The sequence below is a fragment of the Notolepis coatsorum genome (genome assembly GCF_963971535.1).
Source record: "Notolepis coatsorum genome assembly, chromosome: 4".
NCBI lineage: Eukaryota > Metazoa > Chordata > Actinopteri > Aulopiformes > Paralepididae > Notolepis > Notolepis coatsorum.
The window spans coordinates 151,220,915-151,248,893 of NC_140168.1; the positions used below are offsets into that span (position 1 = coordinate 151,220,915).

General features: G+C 42.7%; 1 protein-coding gene across 6 annotated transcripts in view; it reads left to right on the forward strand.

Moving 5' to 3' along the window:
* Window positions 1-27,979, forward strand: part of apol1 (apolipoprotein L, 1) — a 283,625-nt gene that overhangs the window by 215,074 nt on the left and 40,572 nt on the right. For 5 of the 6 annotated variants that reach the window (XM_084313412.1, XM_084313414.1, XM_084313415.1 and 2 more), the window contains exons 13-22: window positions 318-389; window positions 474-548; window positions 1,675-1,746; window positions 1,899-1,967; window positions 13,464-13,541; window positions 13,643-13,714; window positions 13,817-13,885; window positions 15,450-15,521; window positions 15,630-15,698; window positions 17,577-17,642. In XM_084313412.1, the coding sequence (XP_084169538.1) occupies window positions 318-389; window positions 474-548; window positions 1,675-1,746; window positions 1,899-1,967; window positions 13,464-13,541; window positions 13,643-13,714; window positions 13,817-13,885; window positions 15,450-15,521; window positions 15,630-15,698; window positions 17,577-17,642 (714 nt within the window). The remainder of the gene's footprint in view (window positions 1-317; window positions 390-473; window positions 549-1,674; window positions 1,747-1,898; window positions 1,968-13,463; window positions 13,542-13,642; window positions 13,715-13,816; window positions 13,886-15,449; window positions 15,522-15,629; window positions 15,699-17,576; window positions 17,643-27,979) is intronic. The other variant, XM_084313417.1, reaches the window with a different exon arrangement.

Consider the following 27,979-nt stretch of genomic DNA (forward strand, 5'->3'; position numbering starts at 1 on the left):
ACGTTTAAAACACCTCGGCGCTGCGCCTCGGTATTTTAAACTCCGTGTCGGTCAATTATTTTGCGACAATGACCTCGTAGCTATACATTATCCCTTACATATTTGCCCTTTGACCCCAAATATTTATTTATATAATTGTTTGTTCAGACTAATGATTCAGATAACATGGTTTTGGTGCAAATCTCGGATGAGAACATGGTTTTGGTGCATCTTTATGATGAGAACATGGTTTTGATGCATCTCTAGGATGAGAACATGGTTTTGGTGCATCTCTAGTAGTGTATCCAACACCTAAACTGACCCGCTTTGCTTCTTAGGAAAAGGGGGGTATGTTCAAAGGAATTCTGAAGAAGACCACCAAGCCCCCCAAGGATGAATCACCTGCTCAGGTGTGTCCTGACGTACTTATTTTTAACGATCAACATTATTCTTATGAATCCACAACCCCTGCAGTCTCTTGTTGTGACTTACAGGCCACACTCTCCGTGCAAAATGCTGTCCTGTCTGCCAGTAACGACAGCTTAACTGATAGTAACAACTCTGCCAAGGTGAGTCTGAACTGGTTGATTTGAACTCATCTATATAGATTGAACTATATAGATGAAGTATATGTCTGAATCTAAATACTGTATATGGATTAAGTATATGTCTGAATCTAAGTATATAGATGAAGTATATGTCTGAATCTAAGTATATGGATTAAGTATATGTCTGAATCTAAGTATATAGATGAAGTATATGTCTGAATCTAAATATATAGATTAAGTATATGTCTGAATCTAAGTATATACTGTAGATTAAATATGTCTGAATCTAAGTATATAGATGAAGATGTCTGAATCTAAGTATATAGATGAAGTATATGTCTGAATCTAAATATATGGATACCGGTAAGTCAAGAGTTTTATTTGTCACGGCATACAAGTATACAATGAAATGCGGGTGTTCTTGCCCGCAACGATGTGCAATACAGTAGTAACAACATATAATAGAATCCAATAAAACAACATTGTGCAATAAACAAGTAACATAGTAGGGCATATCGGTATTTGTACATAAGTTATTTACTGAGCATGGAGGACATGCTAGGTCCTTTGGTAGTGCAATACACTGTTACTGTTACTATACTATTTTTAAAGTGACCTTTCCTTAGTGGCCATAAGTGTGGGCATGTGCAGCATGAGTGTGTGCTTGCTCATGTTAAAGTGGCTGCTAGTGTGTGAGCGTGTACAGTGTGTGTGTCATGTGTGTGCTCATGTGTGCTTGTGTGTGGAGAGTTCAGTGTTCAAGGCTCTGATGGCCTGGGGGAAGAAGCTGAGCCGAAGTCTCTATGTCCTCGTAGCTGGGGTTCGCAGGCGTCTGCCTGACCTCAGCAGCATGAACAGGCTGTTGTTTGGGTGATGTGGGTCTTTCATTATTCTGCAGGCTCTGGATTTGCACCTCTTGTTGTATATAACCTGCAGGGGTGGTAGTGCAATACCCGTGGATTAAGTATATGTCTGAATATAAGTCTATAGATGAAGTATATGTCTGAATCTAAATATATGGATTAAGTATATGTCTGAATCTAAGTATATGTCTGAATCTAAGTATATACTGTAGATTAAGTATATGTCTGAATATAAGTATTAAGTATATGTCTTAATCTAAGTATTAATCTCCGTCCCTTCTCAGGAGAAAACAGGGGTGCTGGGTGGAATCTTCAGACGATCACCCAAACCGGCGTATGATCGTAGGCCATCGCAGGTGAATTCATATTCTGAAGTAAAACATCTATAGTCTTATATTACATATCCTGAACAGGATCGTATTTAAGTCTAAGATTGAAATACGCTTGTAGTGCCCTGTTATCACCAAAGTACAGTAGGCTTGAATTATGGTCTCATGGTGTGTTCCAGGATTATTTAACAGTGGACAGTGAGCTCTCTGCCAGCACCGACAGCCTCTCTGAAAAAGACGACGCTAAGGTGAGTCAGTTCACTGTTCCTGATCACCACACTGCCATAGACATGGCTGCTTTTAGCCGTCCTACTCATAAGTTGATTTGTAATTAAATAGCATGTCGTGGATCTACCGGAGGAATCATTCGCTGGTCGATAGTTGATAGTTACAAATGTATTAGACGGATATACCAGGTCTGTAGTTAGAGGGGACTGTGTAGTCCCAAACAGGAGGTCTGCTTTTAGTCAGGCAGCCTTTTCCATGAGAGCAGCCCACACCTGGAACAGTTTGCCAATACGGCTCAGGGAGTATCAAAGATACATTTAATTTAAATCTAACTTAAAATCATGGTTGAGAGATGGTCAAGTGTGCGACCATTTTAACTGAGGGGTTGTGATGTAATGTATTTTAGTGTATTGTAACCTACTGATTCCTACCAACTCCAACCCAACCTCCTCCAATGTACAGTTTCTACGCCAAATGTATATACACTCTTTTTCTGGACACTTTTGTATCACAAACAGTACTGTATTTGCAAATCTGATATGTCATAAATGTATAGATGTAGCAGTACTGTCTATCTGTATGTCTGTCATGTATGTCATATATGTTATGATGAATTGAAAATGCGGGACCCTGATGTAAACAAGACGAAAGTCTTTCTCTGGTCTGCATCCCCTTAACAATTGTATGTATTGAGCTGTACTGTACTGTACCCATTCTGCAATCTGTTAATAAACTTTTCAATCAATCAATCAATCAAACTGTGTTTAAATTATTGTACTGTCTTAATTATTGTAGTGCTCATGTCACCTGCCCCAGAGACTACAGTTGAAAATTAGCCAATTGATTGAAAATTGTATTAACAGATTGCAGAATGGGTACAATACAGTACAGCTCAATACACACAATTGTTAACACTTTGAGTGCCAGCAGGGGGCGCATGATTTACATTTACATTTAGTCATTTAGCTGACGCTTTTATCCAAAGCGACTTACAAGTTCTGTACGACAAGACAGCAAGAAGGGTACAACTCTATCAGCTGAGTAACAATGTTCATCAAGTGTTGCGTGTTACAGTGTAGGTTAGTTTATTAGGACAAGTGCATGACAGTAAGGTTAGTCAGGGTTATATTTTTTCTTTATTTTTATTTTTATTTTTTTTAATCATTTCAGATAATGGTTGAAGAAGTGAGTCTTTAGTCGACGGCGAAAGATTGGACGGGATTCGGCTGTCCTAACTGGGATGGGTAGTTCATTCCACCATTGTGGGGCAAGGACTGAGAATAGGCGGCTTCTCTTTGATGACCCTCCGGGAGCTTGGATAGGAGTAGGTCTGAGGCGGCCAGAAGATGCAGAGCGTAGAGGTCTTGAGGGTGTGTAGTTAGAGACCATTGACCGGAGGTAGGCGGGAGCGGTTCCCTTTGCTGCACGGTATGCTAGGTTGAGGGCCTTGAAGCGGATACGTGCAGCAATTGGGAGCCAGTGCAGGTCCCTAAGAAGTGGGGTGACATGGGCCGACTTCGGTAGGTTTGATATCAGGCGGGCCGCTGCGTTTTGAATGAATTGAAGAGGCTTGGTGGCAGTGGCCGGGAGGCCAGCTAGCAGTGCGTTGCAGTAGTCGAGGCGGGAGATGACTGTTGATTGGACGAGGAGTTGGGTGGCTTCTTTTGTCAGGAAGGGGCATATCCTTCTGACGTTGCTCAGGAGGAATCTGCAGGTTCTGGTTGTCGCTGCGATGTGAGCAGAGAAGTTCAACTGGTCGTCGAGGACAACACCAAGGTTCTTGGCGGTCGGGGACGCGGTCACAGCTGCATTCTCGACTGTGATGGAGAGGTCGGTCAGGGGGGAGGATTTGGCCGGCAGGTGGAGCAATTCTGTTTTGCTTAGGTTCAGTTTGAGGTGGTTGGTCGTCATCCAGGCGGAGATGTTGGACAGACAGGCCGAGATCCGCTCAGAGACGTGGATATCTGAGGGAGGGAAGGAGAGGAAGAGTTGAGTATCATCGGCATAACAATGATATGAGAAGCTATGAGACGTGATAATGTTACCCAGTGATTTAGTGTAGAGGGAGAAGAGAAGGGGTCCTAAGACCGAGCCCTGGGGGACACCCGTCCGGAGGGGGCGGGTGGCCGACAGAGTCCCTCTCCATGACACTTGGTAGGAGCGGTCGTTGAGGTATGATGTCAGCCATGTCAGCGCAGATCCAGCCACTCCCATTCCTGCGAGGGCCGCGAGGAGGATCTGATGGTTGACTGTGTCGAAGGCTGCAGATAGATCTAGGAGAATCAGGACAGAGGAGAGGCCTTTCGCTTTTGCTAAGTGAAGTGCCTCTGTGACCGCAATGAGGGCCGTTTCTGTGGAGTGGCCAGTCCGGAAGCCAGACTGATTGGGGTCTAGGAGGTCATTCTGTAAGAGATAAGCAGTAAGTTGGTTGGATACAGCACGTTCAAGTGTTTTAGAAAGAAAGGAGAGAAGAGAGACAGGACGATAGTTGGCTATGACGGTGGGGTTCAGGGTTGGTTTTTTTATGAGGGGCGTGACTCTGGCTTGTTTTAGGGAGGTGGGGACCACCCCCGAGTTGAGTGAGGAGTTGATGGTTGCAGTTAGGAATGGGAGGATGTCCGGTGCTATGGTCTGGAGGAGTGGGGAGGGTAGCTAGTCCAGCTGGCATGTAGTCGGACGGTTCGACGTTACCAGTGTCAGGGTCTCGGCTTCTGTAATGGGAGAGAAAGATGACAGAGTGAAGGATGAGGTTCTCGATTCAGCGTTTGGAATGGGTGGGGGTTGGGAGAAGGAGCTGCGGATGTTCTCCACTTTTTCCTCAAAAGAAGATCGCAAAGTCTTCGGCAGAAAAAGATGAGGGAGGAGGGGGTGGGGGGGGGGGAGTGAGGAGGGAGGACATGGTAGCATGCAGTTTGCGAAGATTCTTGGCAGAGGCCTCGATCCTATGGTGAAAGAAAGAAGCTTTGGCATTAGTAATGGTTTTGGAGAATATTAACAAGAGGTTGTGATATGTGTCGATGTCAGCAGTGAGGCGTGACTTTCTATACTTCCTCTCAGCCGCTCTCAGGACCTGTCTTTGTTCTCTCACTGCATCCGTCAGCCATGGACTGGGTGGGGAACGGCGGGCAGGTTTCTCAACGAGGGGACAGAGCTTGTCAAAGGAGGTTGCAAGGGCTGAGAGGAGGGTGGAGGTTGCCATCTCTGTGGGGAGAGCAGAGAAGGTGTCACTCAAAGGTAGAGCGGATATTATGTCAGAGGAGAGGGTGGAGGGGGATAGGGAGGCCAGGTTACGTCTGAGTGAGACGGTTTGAGTTGGGGTGAAGACCTTTCGGTTAAGCATGAGAGTTAGTGAGAAGGATATGAAGGAATGGTCAGATACATGTAGGGGAGTTACCGTGGTGTTAATGATGCTGGAGTTACGGGAAAATATGAGATCCAAGGAGTTGCCTGCTTTGTGGGTGGGAGGCATGGCAGTGGGAGTCAGGTCAAATTGTTGTAGGAGGGAGACCACTGGGACCGACTGAGATGAGTCAGGCAGGTTGAAGTCGCCCAATAGAAGGAGCGGGGTACCATCTTCCGGTAAGGAGCTTAGAAGCATGTCCAGCTCATCTATGAAGTGATCGAGGGGACCTGGAGGGCGATAGAGTGTAACAATGGTGAGATTGAAAGGATTAGAGACAGATGTTGCATGATATTCGAGGGAGGAGAGTGACAGTTCTGGGAGTTGTGTTAGGTTTGTAGCCCATGAAGGAGATGTCATGAGGCCAGTGCCTCCACCCCGTCTGGAGGGTCGAGGTGTGTGAGTGAAGTTATAGTTTGTAGATAATGCTGCAGGTGTTGATGAGTTATTGGGAGTTATCCAGGTCTCAGTTAGAGCCAGGAGCTGCAGATTTAGACTATGGGCGTAGGCAGTAATGAAGTCAGCTTTCTTGACTGCTGATTGACAATTCCATAAGCCTCCCCGTACTGTGACAGGTGTATTAGTGGCTGTAGGAGGGTAGGAGAGATTAGCCGGGTTGCTAGCAAACTGGCGTGGATGGGTAGAGTCAGTTCTGGAGGAGCAGATTGTGGATATAGGTATGAGGCACATTGTGGTGTCAAGAGTGGCAGGGAGAAGGTTGTAGGGAGGAAGCGAGATAGTAGGTGTAACTGAGGGGTACAATTCCCTGACTGTATTGTTAGATATGATACTTACTACCACTACCTCTTGTACTTTAGACTCTGGCCACCCAGTACTAGGCATAAATAATTATGGTAAACACTCCCACGTAGATGAAACGATCCAACACAAATGTACCAAGTCGAAAGTCTGCGTTTAATAATAATTAATACATAGCAAAAGGTATGTAGAGCAATCACTTAATTACATTTATGATTTGAAATAGGATGCACTTTTATGGCAAATGAGTATTCGTTGGTATATCAATAGAGAACGTCCAATCTCTGGTGGCGCAGGCGGTAAATATACGACCTGGAATAGTTAAGGAATAATAGCAATGATACTTTAATGATTATAGAACTGGATACACTAGGGGGGAATTCCGGTCGCTTGTAAGACAACTGGAGAAGGGGGGGGGGGGTAGAGTCTGGCTGTATCCGTCTGGCCGAGGGTATCCTGGGAGAACCCACGGTTGTGCGGCTCGGTGCCTCAGCGATCCTCGATCCACAGATGAAAGCAGTTGGACTCTCTGTGGGCCGGCTTCCTCCGATCCACGATGGAGAGACGTGAAGCGACCTCGTCGTGTTCCTCCTCACCTGTCGTCCTCTCCGGGGGGGGGGTTTCCAACACACGGCAGTGTTGGTCTTTATCCATAGAATAATCACTGTATACAAAGCATAATCCGTGCCTGGGAAGGCGGGCTGTCGTCGGTAGAATAATCCGGTATGCAGGTCCACTCGCTCGTCGGCTCTGGGGCTCCTCGGGTGCAGCCTCACATGGGGTCGGCCACCCTGGATAAGCAGCCAGTTCTACCCGAAACGATGGGGGTACTGACTACGATAGTATTCTCACCGCACGAAGCACTACATATGAATAGACTATTATTAGCTTAATAGACTACGTCCAACTCGACGATATAGTGCCAAATATGACTATTCAAATATTAATATACACGATGTCTCAATACCGATGGTAGGCCGAACTTGGCCTTACTCCCACACGTGGCGTCGCGGGGAGGCTTTACGTCTGTCACTCTATTGGAGGGTAAGAAACTGGACTAAAAAGGAAGTCCTACTTTAGTAGCGCAGTATATATACGCACTATGAACAAATAGTACCATTAGTGGTGCGGTAGCCAGATTCCTACGCGGAACTAGGACTTGTTCGTACATGTTGAGCGGTACGTTTGAACTGGGTCTGGGGGGTATGGCAGCCTGGCACCAAGGTCTCGACCAATAGTAGAATGGAGACTATTATGGGATGTTCAGTAGGCTAGAATGGATATTCAATGCATATTGTACAAGGAATATACAAGGGATATCAGGGAATATTAGAGAATATACAAATACAATTAAATATATATATATAAATAAATATATATATTCGGTTTAATCTGGCCCTTCACAACAGTAGGGAAATAGCAGAGTGGGAGGAAAATATAGGATTATGGTGTGCTTAGCACTGGGTGGATCGGTGGATCCCTCGGCGGATAACTCCAGGAAAACTCCTCCAGGAAAACTCCTCTTTGTCCCTCTTCGTTTCTCGATGCTTCGCTGACGCTAGGCCAGCAAGTCCTTAAATCACTATCACTAATTACTGATGAGTGACACCTGCAGCAAAAGGCCACACCTCCAGTTTCTGTCAGCTGGGTGAAACTAATTACAAACTATTTCCACAACACAATTTAGTCACACACTTCAAAATGATGTACACAGTATTATTCAGTTAAAAGATCCTACCCTCTCTGCTGCTGTCATCAGAATGATTCCAACAGAGAAAAAGCTGGTATTTAAGCAAAAAAACTGTCACAAGTTCCCACTTAACTACAAAAGCCACATGCACAAAGGCCACACCTCCAGTTTCCGTCAGCTGGGTGAAACTAATTACAAACTATTTCCACAACACAATTTAGTCACACACTTCAAAATGATGTACACAGTATTATTCAGTTAAAAGATCCTACCCTCTCTGCTGCTGTCATCAGAATGATTCCAACAGAGAAAAAGCTGGTATTTAAGCAAAAAAAACGGTCACAAGTGCCCACTTAACTACAAAAGCCACATGCACAAAGGCCACACCTCCAGTTTCTGTCAGCTGGGTGAAACTAATTACAAACTATTTCCACAACACAATTTAGTCACACACTTCAAAATGATGTACACAGTATTATTCAGTTAAAAGATCCTACCCTCTCTGCTGCTGTCATCAGAATGATTCCAACAGAGAAAAAGTTGGTATTTAAGCAAAAAACTGTCACAAGTGCCCACTTAACTACAAAAGCCACATGCACAAAGGCCACACCTCCAGTTTCTGTCAGCTGGGTGAAACTAATTACAAACTATTTCCACAACACAATTTAGTCACACACTTCAAAATGATGTACACAGTATTATTCAGTTAAAAGATCCTACCCTCTCTGCTGCTGTCATCAGAATGATTCCAACAGAGAAAAAGCTGGTATTTAAGCAAAAAAACAAGTCACAAGTGCCCACTTAGCGTTTGAGTGCCAGCGCTCTATTCAATGAGAGGGCGAGCACATTTGCGAACGCATAAACTATCTTAAATTATGGGTTTGTGTCTAATACGCCCGTCGCTTATCAATGACTTGCTTGCAGTCAACATTGTCGAAACGGATTGTTTTTTTCATCGGTACATTTCCGTTTTATACCATTTAGAAAAACGCTCGTTTTTGGAAATTTCCAGGAAAAAAGAGATTCTGCAGGAATCGCCCTTTACTGGAATACACAAAAAACATTGTCATTTTTCGGCCTATTTATGAATCGTTTTCAAATAAACGCTAGATTATCGATAGTATATGTGTACTTATGCACGCTAGAGAAGCGGGCTGAAAAATCGATTATCTTATTTCCTGATCAGCACACACACATACATATAGGGCCCACGTTGATATATCTGTGAAAAAAGCTCTGATTACCCCAAGACTGGTAAAATCGATTCCTTACCTCAGATCAGATGTTCTCCAAAAAGATTATTCCAATTCCTGATCGCCATTCCAAATATCGATCGCGTTTATTGATCCAATGCTGGGTGCTCGAAACACATATTCCATGCTGTTCTGAGGGACCACAAAGACTGCAATCGGCTCGGATTACATGCCTGACAAGTAGATGTGGATTCCGGATTTTCTTTTCCCCATGCGTTTTCATTCAGTCCAATCCAATGGGTGCATTATCATCCGGGAGACGATAGGGAGCGGTATTTTCCCTGTTCGAGCTCAGAGAAAAATTTATGGAAATCGCTAATAAAAAAAATAACGATTTCTCGTCGTTGGCACTGAACGGTTGGCATGAAATAACGAGAATTCTCATCGTTGGCACTCAAAGTGTTAACACATTCCCGGCCATTGGGGGCCGTCTAATCTCACTCTATAAGGCCAGCATTTCAAAACAGACTTGCATTGTGCGTGAGGCTGTTTGTAGAGCTAAATCTATACTTTATAGTATTGCTATCTGTCCATTCTCATTGTCAATTGAGATCATAAACCGTCCCTTCAAAATGGCTTAAAGAAATATTTTTTCATCAATACGTTCGCATTTTATAGCCTCGTGAATATAAGCGTTATATGGGATTTGGGCTAGTATATTTCCTGGAAGGCGAGATACAGGGCGCTAAGCTAATAACATTAAATCGAACAGCGTTTCGGCACTACAGAAGCTAGAGCTAAAACGCAAAATGCATATTGTCGGTATTCATGGTCCACCATGAATGCATGAAAGGGGGGGGCGGGGGACGTCGTTTCTGATTATTGATTACCAATAACAGCGTTAGCCTCAGTAGCCACATTCGCTGATCGCCTGGTTGGCTATGATAACAAGGCCTGATCAGCATGTAATTTACGTGAAAAAGATCTTACCGTGGGCCGGTTGGATCCCCAAAAGGATTTCCCAGTTATCGATCGCCATCTGGTAGATCGATATGTGCATTGGCTGATGATATATTCCTTTACTGCATAGTGAATTCGTCGTCGAAAAAGGTATTCCAAGCTACAGGCTACACGTATAGATTCCAGCTAACAGTAAACTCCATTCAAAGTAAAAAAAAATTAAGCACCGTTCTGCCACAGGGAACACTGCATTATCTAGACAGCGCCCCTACGAGGATCTGGCCGGTAATGCACTTTTCAGAATTCCAAGAGTGGGGTAAATCTGCAAGGCCGCTCTGTGACATTGAGTAGGTTATTAAAATGGAATAAAAGCCAAAACAACCTTGCCACGGACATGTCCGTGGTTGGCCCTCTACCGTTGGATTCGAAACACGGACATGTCCGTGGTTGGCCTGGAACCAGTTAACACTTTGACTGCCACTCACAGCTAATCTCGGGTTTACGATAGTTATGTTGAAAGCCACTCACGAGATTTCTAGTTTTTTTTTTATTTTTTATTATTTATTTTGGGGATCTGAAATCATATTGCATCACGCGAGCCTACCCTAGCCTACCCAAGGGCCGCCGGCGATCAGATGTGAAAAAAGCGCCCCCCTATCGTCTCCCAGATGGTAAATGGACTTTTGGAATGGACTCAATGAAAATGGATGGAAAAAAATATATATTCCAGTCCACATTCTCCAGTCCACTGATGCAGCCGGGGTTACCAGAGTTCATTCTGGATCCTCTGAGCCCCGCTGATCATGAGTTCTACTGTATACACGTTAGATCTATACACTTATCGATTTTTTCGAATGGTGATCAGGAATTGGAATATACCATTTGGATACCATCTGATGTCAGGTAAGGAATCTATGTTATCAGTGTTAGGATAATCAGACTCGTTTTCGAGGAGATATAAGCTTTTTTCTGATATGTGCTCTATCGGTTTCACTGTAAAATCCATGAGGAAATGAAAACAGCTATTATCAGCGCGCGCCTCGAACGTGCGTGCGTGCACGTATACTATTGATCATCTAGCGTTTATTTGAAAACGATTCATAAATAGGCCGACAAATATCAACGTTCTGGAATATTCCAGTAAAAGGCGATTATCACAGAATGGGCTGTTTTTCACCTGAAAACGGGCGCTTTTCAAAATGCTCTCAAACGGAAATGAAGCGATAAAAAACCAATCTGCCTTGACAACACTGACTGGAAAATGATTCTTTGATAAGCGACGGGCAGATTAGACACATAGCCATAATTTAAAACATAGATTAGGCGATATTAACGTTAACACTTTCTATGCCACTCACGAGTTTTCTCGGAATTATTAATATCTCGTGGAAAGCCACTCACGAGATTTCTCTGAATTTCTTTTATTTATTTTTTTAGCAATCTGAAATCATATTGCATCACGCGAGCCTACCCTAGTATACCCGAGTGCCGCCGTCGATCAGATATGGAAAAAAGCGCCCCCTATCGTCTCCCAGATGACATAAGGGATTTTGGAATGGACTCAATGAAAATGGATGGGGAAAAAAATCCTGTACTCCACATTTTCCAGTCCACTGATCCAGCCGGGGTTACCACAGTTCATTCTGGATCCTCTGAGCCCCGCGGAATCATGTGTACTACTGTATCACGTTGGATCTATACACTTATCGATTTTTTCGAATGGTGATCAGGAATTGGAATATACCAGTTGGATACCATCTGATGTCGGGTAAGGAATCTATGTTATCAGTGTTAGGATAATCAGACTCATTTTGATGAAGATATAAGCTGTTTTGTGAAATGGGCTCTATCGGTTTCACTGTAAAAATCCAAGAGGAAATGAACACTGCGATTATCCGTGCGCGGCTCGAATGTGCGTGCGTGCACGTATAATATTGATCTAGCGTTTATTTGAAAACGATTCATAAATAGGCAGACAAATATCAACGTTCTGGAATATTCCAGTAAAAGACGATTATCATAGAATGGTCCAGAATGGACTGTTTTTTACCTCAAAACGGGTGCTTTTCAAAATGCTCTCAAACGGAAATGAAGCGATAAAAAACCAATCTGCCTTGACAGCACTGACTGGAAAAGGATTCTTTGATAAGCGACGGGCAGATTAGACACATAGCCATAATTTAAAACATAGATTAGGCGATATTAAGCGTAACATTGGCGCCGATGGTGGCATTCAAGAGCTAACTCTGGTGCCACCTCGTGGCACTGAAAGTGTTAAGGGGATGCAGACCAGAGAAAGACTTTCATCTTGTTTACATCAGGGTCCCCCATTTTCAATTCATCATAACATATATTTTTTTTATCCACTTTTTCTCCTCTTTCTATTTTTCTATTATTAGCCGTGCCAATTTTCCCCTCCCCTGTCTTGATCGTTGCTCGCATGTGCCCCCCCCTGGCCGGTTGTAGGGAGGATAGAAGTCCATCACATGTCCCCTCCAATACATGTGGAGGCAGCCAGTCACATCTTTTCACCTGCCAGCGTGGACTCTGATTGGCAAGGAGTAACGTGTAGGAGGCTCACACTGCCCCCGCCATTTTCCTGACTTTGCTGTGCAGGCGCCCCAACCGACCTGTAGGAGTCGCTGTTCACAACGACCAGACTACCACCCATCGACTTCCCTCCCGCTAACTCTGCCAATTGAGTTAGTATGACGGCTGGCCAAAGCCGGAGGCAACGCTGACAGCCGGATTCGATACCGGTGTCTCTTGCGTTGGTGACGAGCGCAATGTCCGCTGCGCCACCCAGCCGCCCTAATTCATCATAACATATATGACATACATGACATACAGATAGACAGTACTGCTACATCTATACATTTATGATATACCAGATTTACAAATACAGTACTGTTTTTGATACAAGAAGTGTCTAAAAAAGAGAGTATATACATTTGACGAAGAAACTGTACATTGGAGGAAGTTGGTAGGTAGGAGGGGTGGAGGGGGGGTTGGGTAGGTGGGGTGGGGTGGGGGGGGAAACTGTACATTGGATTATCGACTAAACCTTACTTGGTCCCAAGAAGATGGTCTTGTGTATTATTGGGTTTAATAGGACATTTATTGTACATTGGAGGGGGTTGCGTTAGGACATTTACAGGGGCCAGTTTCGAATTGCAGTCTCTCGTAGGTGCTCTTTGAGAGTGGGTAGTGATTCACATTCCTTTACAGCTGTGGGTAGGGCGTTCCACATTGATGTGGCATAATTGCGAAACATGTTTAGTCCCTTGTTTGAGCCGAATCTGGGTTTAACATGATTTGTGGAGCTCCCTCTGGTGTTGTAATCGTGGTATTCACTGACCTTTGGGAAGTATTTTGACATGTACATGGGTACCTTAGTCGTGTAGTGTATCTTGTAGACCAACCTGGCTAAACTGGCATATTTACAGTAAAATGTTCCTTAATATGCACTGTCTGTATTTTAAACCAATAAATACAATACAAAATACAAATTAAGATAAAAACACAGGAGATTGGCTTCAGAAGACCAGACCGGAAGTCCTGGCCTGACCTGGGGACCCTGGAAGTGGCTCCGGTAACAATGTTGTACGTCGATATATTTCTACATGACCAAAGGCGTGTGGTCAGGTGGGCAGGAGATAGGAGAAGTTCAACTCTCTCTGCTTCCCTTTTCAGGAGAAGCCAGGCGTGCTGGTCGGAATCTTCCGACGATCACCCAAACCGGCGTATGATCGTAGGCCATCGCAGGTGAATTCATATTCTGAACAGGATAATATTTTAGCCTCAGAAATAAGCTTGTAGTACCTGATGTAGCCGAAGTTGGCTAAATGGTGGCCGTGTCTTTTCCAGGATCATTTATCGGTGGACAGTGATCTCTCCACCAGCACCGGCAGTCTCGCTGAGAAAGACGCCACTAAGGTGAGTGTGTTCACTGTTTTGTCATTCCAGCATTGAACCACCTATGCCACCTTAAACTGAACCGAAGCAAAACAGAGTTGCTTCACCTGCCGGCCAAATCCTCCCTGCTGAACAACCTTTCCATCACAGTGGAGAATGTAGCCGTGGCCGTGTCCCCCCACCGCCAAGAACCTCTGTGTTGTCCTTGACGACCGGCCGAACTTTTCCGCTCACATCACCGCAACGACCAGAACCTGCACATTCTTCCTGAGCAACGTCGGAAGGATCCTCCCCTTCCTGACAAAAGAAGCCACTCAACTCCTCGTCCAATCAACATGTTTCGCCTCGACTACTGCAACGCACTGCTTGCTGGTCTACCAACCACTGCCACCAAGCCTCTTCAACTCATCCAGAATGCAGCGGCCCGCCTGATCTCAAACCTACCGAAGTCAGCCCATGTTACCCCACTTCTCAGGGACCTGCACTGGCTCCCCATCGCCGCACGAATACGCTTCAAGGTCCTCGACCTGGCATATCGCGCAGTGAAGGGAATGGCTCCCGCCTACCTCCGGTCAATGGTCTCTAACTACACACCCTCAAGACCCCTCCGCTCTACTTCTTCTTGCCGCCTCAGACCCACTCCTGTCCGAGCTCCGGGAGGGTCATCAAAGAGAAGCCGCCTACTCCTCACTCCACAATGGTGGAACGAACTGCCCACCACAGTTAGGACAGGTGAAACCCGACCAATCTTTCGCCGTTGACTAAAAACACACTACTTCGATCAATATCTGAAATGAAAAACACTAACCTTCTTACTGTTTTATACTATCATTAGGGCTGTCTTAAATACTTCGAAGCTTCGTTCGATGGGCATGGGATTCGAATATGAAAATAAAATTTGATTATTAAAAGAAAGAAAAATTATATTTTTTTCTTTTTTTGCAAAATCAACTCTGCCTCTCTTTGTTAACTACAACAAGCAATGCTGTTTGTTATTTAAGATGAGTGCTGTTTGTTATTTAAGATGAGGTCGGACTCTGCACTGACAGATTTGTGTTCATTGTGCTGCTTTTATAAAGCCTCAAATGACGGCTTACAATATTTCATGAAAGCAAAGTGTTTTGTTTGTCTAAGATTTAAAAAGGTTTAAACTTTACAGCACTGACAAAGTTGAACAAAGTGCTGTACAAGTCCTACAACATAAAAATATTAAATAAAAAGAAAAATTATTATTATTATTATTATTTTTAATCTCGAAGATTCGAATTAAAATCGAATCTCGGCCCCGAAGCTTCGGGAAAAAATCGAAGGTCAGCCCTAACTATCATGCACTCTTCCTACTATACTAATATGTCTTTACTACTAGTATATGCTCAACGCTGCAGCGCCGTTTGATGAACATTGTTACTCAGTTGTAAGAGTTGTACCCTTCCTGCTGACTTGTCGTACAGAACTTAGTCGCTTTGGATAAAAGCGTCCGCTAACTGACTAAATGTAAAATGTAAACCACCTGTTTTTAGCTGTCCTACTCTGACGTTACTACTTCAGAATTAATAGAAATCCAACTCTCCACCTCCCTATTCAGGAGAAAGCAGGTGTGCTGGGTGGAATCTTCAGACGTTCACCAAAACCGGGCCAAGAACGTAGGCCTTCGCAGGTGAATTAATTATTCTGTACAGGACAATATTTCACCTGAAGAAATACGCTTGTAGAACTGTTTTCCATTTCCAAAGCAGGCTAAATGATCGTCTTGTGCGTTTTTCAGGATTATCTGTCTGTGGACAGTGAGCTCTCAGCCAGCACCGACAGTCTCACTGACAGAGAAGCCACTAAGGTGAGTCCCTTTAACCAAACAATGACATTGAATGAGTTTATTTCTAACATAAATAAAAAACGGGGAGTAGGATGAAGTGTAAACTTATGTATTCCTACCCCCTTCACACTTATCTTTTGCAACTCATATTAACTCATTTTCATACATAAATGTCCACACTATGAAAAGAAAATATTATGATAAGAAAATATCAGTAATCCTTTTTTTTAAAGGGGAACTATCTTATAAATGGCCTTTTTGAGTGTTTAGCATTGTTTCCTAGCTATGTGAACTTATATTAATATGATCTATGTCTCAAAATTCTCATATTTGCGCATTCTTCCAATTCTCCTCTCACAATATTCACCCTCACTGAACTGAGTCGTTTGAAAATGTGCCTATATGTGATGTCATATAGTCACTGCTGCATGTTAATGTTCAGGCGAAGACGACGCTCCGCAGTGGTTTAGGAGCCCAGGCTCAAAACAGCTCGAGATCTTGAGGTAGAAAAATGCTGTTTTTGAGGACTTGATTAGAAATACAAAACAATGAATAAAAAAAATATATATTACAGAGGTGTTCCATAGACTCACAGGAATTGTGTAAAAGTGCCCAAATAGTGAAAGAAATAGCAAAATAGTTCCCCTTTAAGTAATTTATATTTGTGCTTTGTTTTAATTCCACACTCAAACCATTCCACAGATTCACTCCACAAACTGAAATACACATACTCTTCATTGTTGAATGAACAGCCTGTTTCTTTAAGTTAGACTCGCCTCTTAAATTGTAACCCCCCTCTCTATCACAGATTTTTTTTTGGATGTGTTGTGGATATTATTGATGGGAATAACTTACTCAGTCAAGTGGATCCGGATAATATGGTTTAATAGCCAGATAGATCAAATAGGTACAAGATAGACATGGCTGAGTGGCTCTCACTCAGGTGATCAGCTAAATGACCCAGGACGAGAAGAGTGAATGACGTGTGAGGGGTCCCTATAGTCAGGAGGGAGAAGGGGGGGACACAGGAGAGGGGACAGGATGGAGGGGAGGGGAGGGGTTGAGGAGGGGAGTGGGGTAGGTGAGCTCTGTATATCCTCCACAGATGTTACCCGGGAGCAGTGGTGGGTTGGTGATTTCATACCTGGTTTTAATGACGTCACACGCATAAATGTTCCCTCACGTGCGCACAGAATAAAGACCATGCCTAATATATATATATTTCAGTTAGTTAGATAGTTAATTATATTATATTGACCAATATATTTGTTTACACTGCTTGTGTTGTTTTTACTACCTGTACCCCCCCCCTTCCCCCATGCTCAGTATATTTTACTGTATTTATTTTACTGTATTTATTTACATTTTATTTTATTCCATTTTTATTCTATTTTACTCTACTCTTATCCTAGGCAACTTGATTTGATTTGTGTTATTATTCTAATTCGTGACCTGTCCTGTTTAAATGTTGAGCGATTTGCAGTGTCAAATTTCCCACGGGATAATAAACGTATTTCTATTTCTATTCTATGCCTCTAGGAATGGAATGTAAAACATTTCATTCACAAGTTTTGTTTAAATGTATCTGAGGACGTATTTGAACACACCTGACGACCTGAGCTATTGTTATGCAAAGTAGCCAGGTGGGTACTTGGCGAGTTGGCGCATGGGTCGAGTGCAGCGCATTCTTGTGTGCACATCGTGCTCCTGCTCATAGACCTGGTGGAACGGCGTGCAACCCCGTCCCATGACCAACGCACCACTGCCAGGGAGTGAATTGTTTCGTGCTCTAAACATGATTTGTGCAGTCTTAAATTCAGCCAGTTAATTAAATAACTTTTTATTAAATCATTTTGCATGGTAGTCTGACTGTCCTGGGGCCTTGTTCTTCTTCTTTAGGGAGGGGTGTTCAGTGGAATGTTTAAAAGGTCCCCCAAGCCCCTAGGAGTTCGGACTCAATCCCAGGTGAGAGTTGTTGTGTGTTGGTGTCTTTCTAAAGCATTGCCTTTTTAACTGTAGTGGATTCAAACCTTTATTTATTCTCTAAAACAGCGGTTCTCAAACTACGGTCGCGACCCAAAGTGGGGTCGCGGGTAGGTGACAGTGGGGTCGCGCATTGGCAAAAAAAGATAAAAACTCGGATAGAGTTTTCCACCCGGCAGCTGTGTGTATTTGCCATGTCTCGCCCCTTCATCAATGGAGGCCGACACACGTATTCCAATACACATCTCACTACACGCTGCACATTTATAATCGCGGGAGGGGGGTCTGGTCTTTTGTGTGTAACCTGGAGTCGCAATGGATAGGTTTGTTGTTGGAAGCATTGCTGGTTGGTCGCGATGAAATGGGCTCTGCCTCTGCGCACAACCAGCTGAAGTGCGGTGGCTATCTCGAGGCGTATTCGCCTTTGTTAACTCTGAGAAGAAGCGCGGATTTTCCTTGCAGACAAAAACAACACATTGGCAGAGAAATCTGCTGATAGTGAACTGGAAACTCCGTTAGTGGCACTCCAGGATAATCAGCTGAGATTTGGGGGTATTTACTCAGCTTGATGGCTTTTTGTAGGAACAGAATGCAGGAGGCGCTCAATGATCTTTCGTGTGACGAGCTACTGAAAGTCAAGTTCACTGGACAGCTCCTCGCAAAGTTCTGGATATCAGTCCGGAACGAGTACCCAGTGTTGTGTAATGCTGCGCTGATAAAGCTTGTCCCCTTTGCATCAACCTCTGTGAGGGCGGATTTTCAGAGTAGAAGCGGATCTCTGCCAAAGCGCACGTGAGCGCATTTTCTTTTCATGTTCTGGCAACATATTTTGGCTAAATATGCCTCGTTTTATAAATGTTTATACAGAAACAATTCCATTGCTTTTGTTGATAATATTCATTCATTTTATTGATAACATAGTGCTGTAATTTCATTTTCTAAACAACGTGTGCTTTTATTTTGATATTCCTTATTTCCACGTTGAAATTACGCGATACATTAACACTTTGAGTGCCACGGATGCTTTATGTCGTTAGTTAATGCCGCCTGTTGAATGCCCGCAACGCTATATAGCGCTGTTTGTCGTTTTATTTTTTATTAGCGATTTGAATTCATATTTCATCAATCGAGCCTCACGCTAGTGCTCCAAACTCTCTCTGTGCTCCATTGGGAAAATACCGCCCCCTATCGTCTCTCCCTGTGTAACTGCACCCCATTGGATTAGACTGGTGGGGGGGGGGGGGTCCAGTTTCCTCATTTTACTTTTCCGGCAAGCCATCTGAAGAGACCGAAGTGATTGCAGAGCCGGAAAACAACGTGGAATACATATTTACAGTACCCAGCGCTGAATCAATAAACGCGATCGATATTTGGAATGGCGATCAGGAATTGGAATAATCTTTTTGGAGAACATCTGATCCGAGATAAGGAATCTATTTTACCAGTCTTGGGGTAATCAGATCTGTTTTCACAAAGATATCAGCGTTTGCCCCATGTGTGTGTGTGCGCGCTCTGATCAGGAAATGAGAGAATAGATTTTTCAGCCCGCTTCTCTAGCGTGCATAAGTACACATATACTATCGATAATCTAGCGTTTATTTGAAAACAATTCATAAATAGGCAGAAAAATGTCAACGTTTTTTGTGTATTCCAGTAAATGCCGTTTATCACGGAAAAGTTATATTTTCCTGAAACTTTCAAGAAAACGAGGGCTTTTCAAAATGCTATAAAACGGAAATGAACTGATTAAAAAAAAATAATAAAATACGTTTCGACTGTTGACTGCAAACAAGTCATTGATAAGCGACGGGCAGATTAGACACATAGCCATAATTTAAGACATAGATTATGCGTTCACAACGCTATCATTGAAGTGGGTGCTGGCATACAACCATGTTTTACCATGTTAACCAGTGGCACTGATAGTGTTAAGTGTGGGGTCGCCAAAAGAAATCCTAAATAAAATGGGGTCGTGGTATAAAAAAGTTTGAGAACCCCTGCTCTAAAAGGACAATTGAGGTCATTTTCAATGTCCTCGAGACTTAGACATTTCAATGCATACATCTTTTAACGATATAATAATAATAATAATAATAATAATAATAATAATAATAATAATAATAATAATAATAATAATAATAATAATAATAATTGTTGTGAAGGGCCAGATTAAACTGAGAATCTGCCTTTATTGTTTGATATACTTTGTATATTATTTATATATATACACGGAATATCCCTTTACCTGCGTTCAGACCAGAGTAATATTCGCTCTCCTATTGGACAGCGCCCCAGGCGCCAGCGCGCAAGCCCCCAACGGCAAGTTCAAAGACAACTGCAGGCATGTCGGAACATGCCCGGAGTCAGCGTAGTGATACCAGACAAGGACTGAGGTTGGGACTAGATATTCACTTAAGTATAAATACAGCGCAAGGTGCGCACACCGTGCTTAGTCGCTTAGTTCAATTCAGTTACGTTCAGTACCTTACCCACCTTCACCACGAGTCAACGTGCAGTGAAGTGAGCAACTTTGCGTCTAACAGAGCATTGAGAACCGCGTGCGAATAGAATGGTAAACGTGTCAGAGTTTAATGAAGTAACGTTGAGTTCGACTTAATGTGAATTAAATAGTCGATCATTTATTGTATATCGTGCGGCCACAGTTCTTTCGTGTGTAGCATTACCCAGCGGTTCGTCGTGTCTTTAGCTAGTGCACTTATCCAGGCTGTTTGGCCTAAATACGTCGCCCACACCCGAGGAGTCCTAGGCGGAGAACCGTTGGACATGTACACAGGAGAATCTGCGTCGGCGATTGCAGAACCATTACTGGTTGGATTATATTGATTTGGAACGTGGTACCCGGAGAAGAGCATCGTTGATTTCCACTATCGTTTGAGATTCAACCTCGTGAGGATTACAACTCGGGCCTGCCTCGTGGACGGGGCTGGCTAGCTGTCATCAATGCTGTCGGGCATTTGGATTACAATTATTGCTTTTGCTGCTGATCGAGGGAGTTTACAAGGACCGACTCCTGTACCTGGAGTCTCTTTATTCTTCATTGAATCAGACGGAGTACCCGAACATTCCTCTACCCTCCAGGCCTTACACCCCCGGAGGGAACCCATTGTCTCCAGTCGGTACCAGTGTTGCCCTATATAATTGCTACTATACGACAGGTGGTGTCAACTTAGACCCATCGTAGGATTCCTGCTATTCTTAGTGACTCATGCTCTTGACTGACTTTACGTATATTCTTCGCCATACAAGCGCGACCCTAATTCTCATTCTGTAACCTAACGTTGCCTAATAATAATAAATTACCCTCAAATACTATTTCTGTGTCAATGCCGTGTTCTTGTGGGTGTTCACCATCTATATTTGATGTACTGTCTGGCCAGTAATTAAAGTACATAACTAGCAGTGGTTTAATCTATCACAATCTTTAATACAGTCAGGGTTTTGTAACCCCTCAGTTACAATAATAATAATAATAATAATAATAATAATAATAAATATTAATAACTATCTATATAGCACTTTTCACACATGGACCGCAGCCCAAAGTGCCCCACAGCAAATAGTATAAAATGAACATAGGCATAAAATCAGCATACAGTTGACAGAATAAAAACAATGTATAAAATGCAGACATAAGAATAGGTATAAAAGTAGTGCAATGTAGAAAGTGCAGACATAAGAATAGGCATAAAATAAGTACAATATGTACAATGTCGCTTGAAGGCATGTGAACCACCCCGGAACAGCCAGTCCCCCAAACACCCCACACATCAATCCCCATCCAAGACACCCCCCCCCCCCCCCCCCCCCTGATAAAGCACGTCATGACCGAAGGAAAACAACAGCCCGCGTGCCACTCAGATTCAGGGTTTTTATTTGCCACATGGAAGCAATACAATCATACAGTTTTCATACAAAATCATAAATACAGTTCTACCATGGGCAAAAGGAGCAGGAAGAAGAATAAATCTTATGGTTACCTGCCCCCTATTCTTAAACTAAACAAGTATCAGTTTAATTTGTTCATTTCAAACCATACAACCTATACAATACAAGACAACCACAAAACAGCACTACAACCACCACAAAAAAATAGACAACAGCAACAACAGACACCACCCAGCACCCATGGTCTGAAAAGTGGGATGGAAGAAGCCAAACCTGTGAACTTCCATTCCCCACACCCCGACCGTCAACCGCTACACACAACATGCAACACAGCTCCGCTTCCCCCATTCCCCCCGACATCTCAACAAGACACACATGAGTCTGACCAGTCAATACATATTTTATATACATACTCCTTTTAATGCCAAACATCATGTTCACCCTCCTCCTTATACCTTTCCAATATTCCTTTTTTTAACTTTCTTCTAAACTGGTATATGTTTTACTCAATTTAACCTCCTCGTCCAATCCATTCCATAATCTTACTCCACAAACAGATATACACATAGATTTTAGAGTGGTTCTTACACCCGGTTGCTGGAGTTTCTGTTTCCCTCTAAGATTATAAATCCTGGTTCCTACCCTCTCAGTGAACCGATATTGGATGGGGGTTGGAAGAGAGTTATGTGAAGCTTTGAACATGATTTCGGCAGTTTTAATTTTGATCAAGTCCCATAATTAATAAAGAACCTGGGAGGACTAACCCCTTGGATCAAATCTGAGGTCACTAGTCTCTGGGTTATCATAGATTCAGAACTGAACTTCAATTCTCATATTAGCAAAGTAACGAAAACATCGTTCTTCCATCTCAGAAATATAGCAAAAGTACGACCATTTATTAATCAGAACGATGCTGAGAAGCTAATTCATGCATTCATATCTAGCCGGTTAGACTGCTGTAATGCACTTTTCACAGGTCTCCCTAAGAAAACCACAGAGAGGCTTCAGCTTATCCAAAACTCTGCAGCCCGACTGCTAACTAGAACCAAAAGGAGAGAGCACATTAGTCCAGTCTTAGCTACTTTACACTGGCTTCCTGTAACATTTAGAATTTACTTTAAGGTCTTTCTCCTTACATACAAAGCTCTAAATGGACATGGACCTAGCTACATCACCAACACTCTAATAAATTACACACCAGCAAGAACACTGCGATCATCAGCTGCTGGACTACTAGAGGCTCCCAGAAACAGTCAAAAGAGGATTGGTAATGCAGCCTTTATCAACTATGCCCCAAAACTGTGGAACAAACTACCCCAAAACATCAGGGAAGCCAACTCGCTAGACATCTTCAAAAGACAGCTTAAAACCTATCTCTTTCCTCAGGCATTTCTTTTTTTTTTAAACTTTGGCCATTCCGCTGGCTCTTTTTTGCGTTTATCGCATTTTCTCTGGTCAAGAATGACAGACAGAAACAGGTTTGAATGGGTACAGATGGGGGGAAGACACTCTGAGAAAGATACGGCTGCAGTCCGGGAATCGAACTCGCTAACCCCAGATCCGTGACGAGCACGGTTGTCCCCGGCGCCGAAATAACGCTCGAGGTACGCGGTGAGCTACTGGAGCTCCCTTCCTCAGGCATTTCAATGAAACATCAGGGATATCCTGACACAAATTGTACTTACCTGCACTATTCTTACCCTGCCTACTTTTATCCACTGCCTATCAAATTCATGTGTCGGTTCTATGCTAAGTTTATCTGACTACCTCCTACTGTATGCACTGTAATTTTAAGAGAACTATTTTATCACACTTTTTACTTCTTACTGATGCACTGCTGTTGTATGTTAAATACCCTGTTGTATGTCCGTTCTATTTTATAATTTTTAGACTATTTTTAAACTGAATCATTTTAAACTACTTTTATTATTTGTATTACTGAAAACTGTAAACAGTCTATATTGGGATGCTAGATCCTAATGTGAAACACTGTGATTTACCATACCTTGCTACCTGTCTATCTTTTTTATGCTCGCTTATGCCTGTATTTTTTACTGTTGTGAAGCACTTTGAACTGCAACCTCTGTATGAAAAGTGCTATACAAATAAAGTTATTATTATTATTATTATTATTATTATTATTATTATTTAAAAGCTGATTGTTGTGAAGGGCCAGATTAAACTGAGAATCTACCTTTATTGTTTGATATACTTTGTATATTATTTATATATATACACGGAATATCCCTTTACCTGCGTTCCAACCAGAGTAATATTCGCTCTCCTATTGGACAGCGCCCCCAGGCGCCAGCGCGCAAGCCCCCAACGGCAAGTTCAAAGACAAGTGCAGGCATGTCGGAACATGCCCGGAGTCAGCGTAGTGATACCAGACAAGGACTGAGGTTGGGACTAGATATTCACTTAAGTATAAATACAGCGCAAGGTGCGCACACCGTCTTAGCTTCGTGTCTTCGTTCAGTACCTTACCCACCTTCACCACGAGTCAACGTGCAGTGAAGTGAGCAACCTTGCGTCTAACAGAGCATTGAGAACCGCGTGCGAATAGAATGGTAAAAGTGTCAGAGTTTAATGAAGTAACGTTGAGTTCGACTTAATCTAATGTGAAGTAAATAGTCGTTCATTTATTGTATATCGTGCTTGATTGATTGATTGATTGAAAAGTTTATTAACAGATTGCAGAATGGGTACAGTACAGTACATCTCAATACATACAATTGTTAAGGGGATGCAGACCAGAGAAAGACTTTCGTCTTGTTTACACCAGGGTCCCCCATTTTCAATTCATCATAACATATATGACATACATGACATACAGATAGACAGTACTGCTACATCTATACATTTATGACATATCAGATTTGCAAATACAGTACTGTTTGTGATACAAAAGTGTCCAGAAAAGGAGTGTATATACATTTGGCGTAGAAACTGTACATTGGAGGAGGTTGGTGGGGTGGGGTTGGGTGAGGGCTGTACATTGGAGGTGGGGGGGGGGGGGGGGGGGGGGGGGTTGGGTAGGGGACACACACACATTTTACACTGTACATTGGAATATTGACAAAGCCTTACTTGGTCATTTACTGTACAACTAGGTTAGGACATTTGTAGGGGCCAGTTTCGAATTGCAGTCTCACGTAGGTGTTTTTTGAGAGTGTTTTTGAAGGTGGGTAGTGATTCACATTCCTTTACAGCTTTAGGCAGGGCGTTCCACATTGATGTGGCATAATTGCGAAACGTGTTTAGTCCCTTGTTTGAGCCGAATCTGGGTTTTACATGATTTGTGGAGCTCCCTCTGGTGTTGTGATCGTGGTATTCACTGACCTTTGGGAAGTATTTTGACATGTACATGGGTACCTTGGTCGCGTAGTGTATCTTGTAGACCAGGCCCATTGCAAGTTGCTGTACTCTGTCGTCTACTCTAAGCCATCCTAGGTTGTCAAAGTGGGCAGGGGTGAGGTGGGTTCTAGGAGTCAGGTCAAGTAGTAGTCTGACTAGCTTGTTTTGAGATGTTTGTAATTTGTTTTTTAGTGCCTTTGAGGTGCTTTGGTACCATGAGGTGCAAGCATAGTCGTAGTACCCTTGAATGAGTGCTCCTGCTAGAGTCTTCAGGGTATTCTTGTTTACCAGAGAGGAGATCCGGTACAAGAATCGCGTTCGTTGGTTGACTTTTTTTATTACATTGGATGCCATTTTGTCACAGGAAAGATTAGCCTCTAGGATGGAACCCAGGTAGGTAATTTCATCTTTCCTTGTGATAATATTGTCACCCACTGTAACCGAGAAGCCGTCGGTCTTGCTGAGTTTGTTATTTGAACCGAAGAGAATGGACTCTGTTTTGCCCATGTGTAATGATAGTTTGTTGTCGGCGAGCCATATGCAGATTTTTTTTCTGTGCGGCCACAGTTCGTTCGTGTGTAGCATTACCCAGCGGTTCGTCGTGTCTTTAGCTAGTGTACTTAACCAGGGTGTGTGGCCTAAATACGTCGCCCACACCCGAGGAGTCCTAGGCGGAGAACCGTTGGACATGTACACAGGAGAATCGGCGTCGGCGATTGCAGAACCATTACTGGTTGGATTATATTGATTTGGAACGTGGTACCCGGAGAAGAGCATCGTTGATTTCCACTATCGTTTGGGATTCAACCTCGTGAGGATTACAACTCGGGCCGGCCTCGTGGACGGAGGCTGGCTAGCTGTCATCAATGCTGTCGAGCATTTGGATTACAATTATTACTTTGCTGCTGATCAAGGGATTTACAAGGACCGACTCCTGTACCTGGAGTCTCTTTATTCCTCATTGAATCAGACGGAGTACCCGAACATTCCTCTACCCTCCAGGCCTTACACCCCCGGAGGGAACCCATTGTCTCCCGGCGGTACCAGTGTTGCCCTATATAGTTGCTACTATACGACAGGTGGTGTCAACTTAGACCCATCGTAGGATTCCTGCTATTCTTAGTGACTCATGCTATTGACTGACTTTACGTATATTCTTCGCCATACAAGCGCGACCCTAATTCTCATTCTGTAACCTAACGTTGCCTAATAATAATAAATTACCCTCAAATACTATTTCTTTGTCAATGCCGTGTTATTGTGGGTGTTCACCATCTATATTTGATGTACTGTCTGGCCAGTAATTAAAGTACATAACTAGCAGTGGTTTAATCTATCACAATCTTTAATACAGTCAGGGTTTTGTAACCCCTCAGTTACACTGATGCTTGTAAAAACAATGGGGTAGAGTGTTGGTTGTACTTAGCATTGTACACAATCCTTATGGCCTTTTTTTGCAGAATATAAAGAGGTGATATATTGGAACAATAATTTAAATATGGGACTACAAGTGCATGGTAGAGGATGAGAAGTGACCTTTGGTTGACAAAATTCTTGGATCGATACATAATCCCCACACTTTTGGCCATCTTGGATTTTACATGACTGATGTGTGGTTTCCAGCTTATCCTGTCATCTATGATCACACCCAGGAATGTGGTTTGTTTTACTCTTTCAATACATACATTGTAGGGATGTCCGATATTATCGGCCGATATCGGCATAAAAATGTGGTATCGGAAATTAAGAGTTGGACAATATCGGTATTGGTAAAAAAGCCAATATCGAGCATCCCTAATACATTGTCTATCATAACTTTCACTGTTATGTCACTATTGCGCTTTCCAAATAACATTAATTTAGTTTTACTTTACAATTTATTCTTATCAATTTTTTTTTTAACTTTATCAACTCCTGTGTGATCACCTGCAAAAGATCCTGCAAATTTTGCCCTGAACAAATTATATTAGTGTCATCTGCAAAAATAATGTATTTCATGATGGATGATACTCTACATATGTCATTAATGTATAATAAAAACAGTATCGGACCCAAAATTGACCCTTGCGGTTAGGGGTGGGACGATACATCGATCCAGATCGATACATCGATGTAATTATCAACAATCGAATCGGATCGATGCGATGTAATAAGATCGATTCATATCGATACTCTTATTTTGAAAATCCTGTGGCGAGTCTCATATCCGCCCAAGAACAACAGCAGTAGCTCCGTGTGTGTAGATGTTACAGCATAGCATTCTCACTTTCTGTGTGTGTGTGTGTGCGCGAGTCTTTGGAAAGACCAGATGAGGTCAGAGGAGTTTGATGTTTAAATGTTATTTAAACATAAACAATATAATACATAATAAATGTAGGCCTATACATGATCATGCAACATCAACAAATTGTTGTAGGAACGGTTTGGGAGAGGGAGGTTGTGAGTTTTGAGTTCCAAAAAATGTAGCTTAAAGTTTAAAGCTCAATATATCAAAACGTGGCACTTTACAGTGAACAGGAGGTCTATTTGTATTAAAAACAATAGATTGATTTTCCTTTAAATGTCTGGAAGAGCTCAAAAATACAAATGTCAAATGATATTTTCATTACCTTTTTTTTGTTGATCTAAATGTTACTGATTGTGTTAAATGGGCATATGATATCATCTCATATCGATCGCAGGCACCTGAATCTAATCGTATCGTATTGTATCGTGAGAGACTTTGTGATATTGGCAAATATCGTATCGTTGTCCAAAGAATCGATATCATATCGTATCATGATGAAACTGGTGATTCCCACCCCTACTTGCGGTACTCCGCAGACGATGTTCATCAGTGTTGACCTATGTTTGTCAATTTGTACAAATTGTTTCCTGTCTTCCAAATAACTTTCCAACCAATTTAGAACAGTTCCTCTAATACCACATCGATCCAGTTTTTTTAATAATATACCATGATCTATAGTATCAAACGCCTTCTTAAAATCTATAAATATTCCTACAGCTAATGTCTTATTGTCTGTACATGTGGTGATTTCCTCAATTAGGTCTGTAAG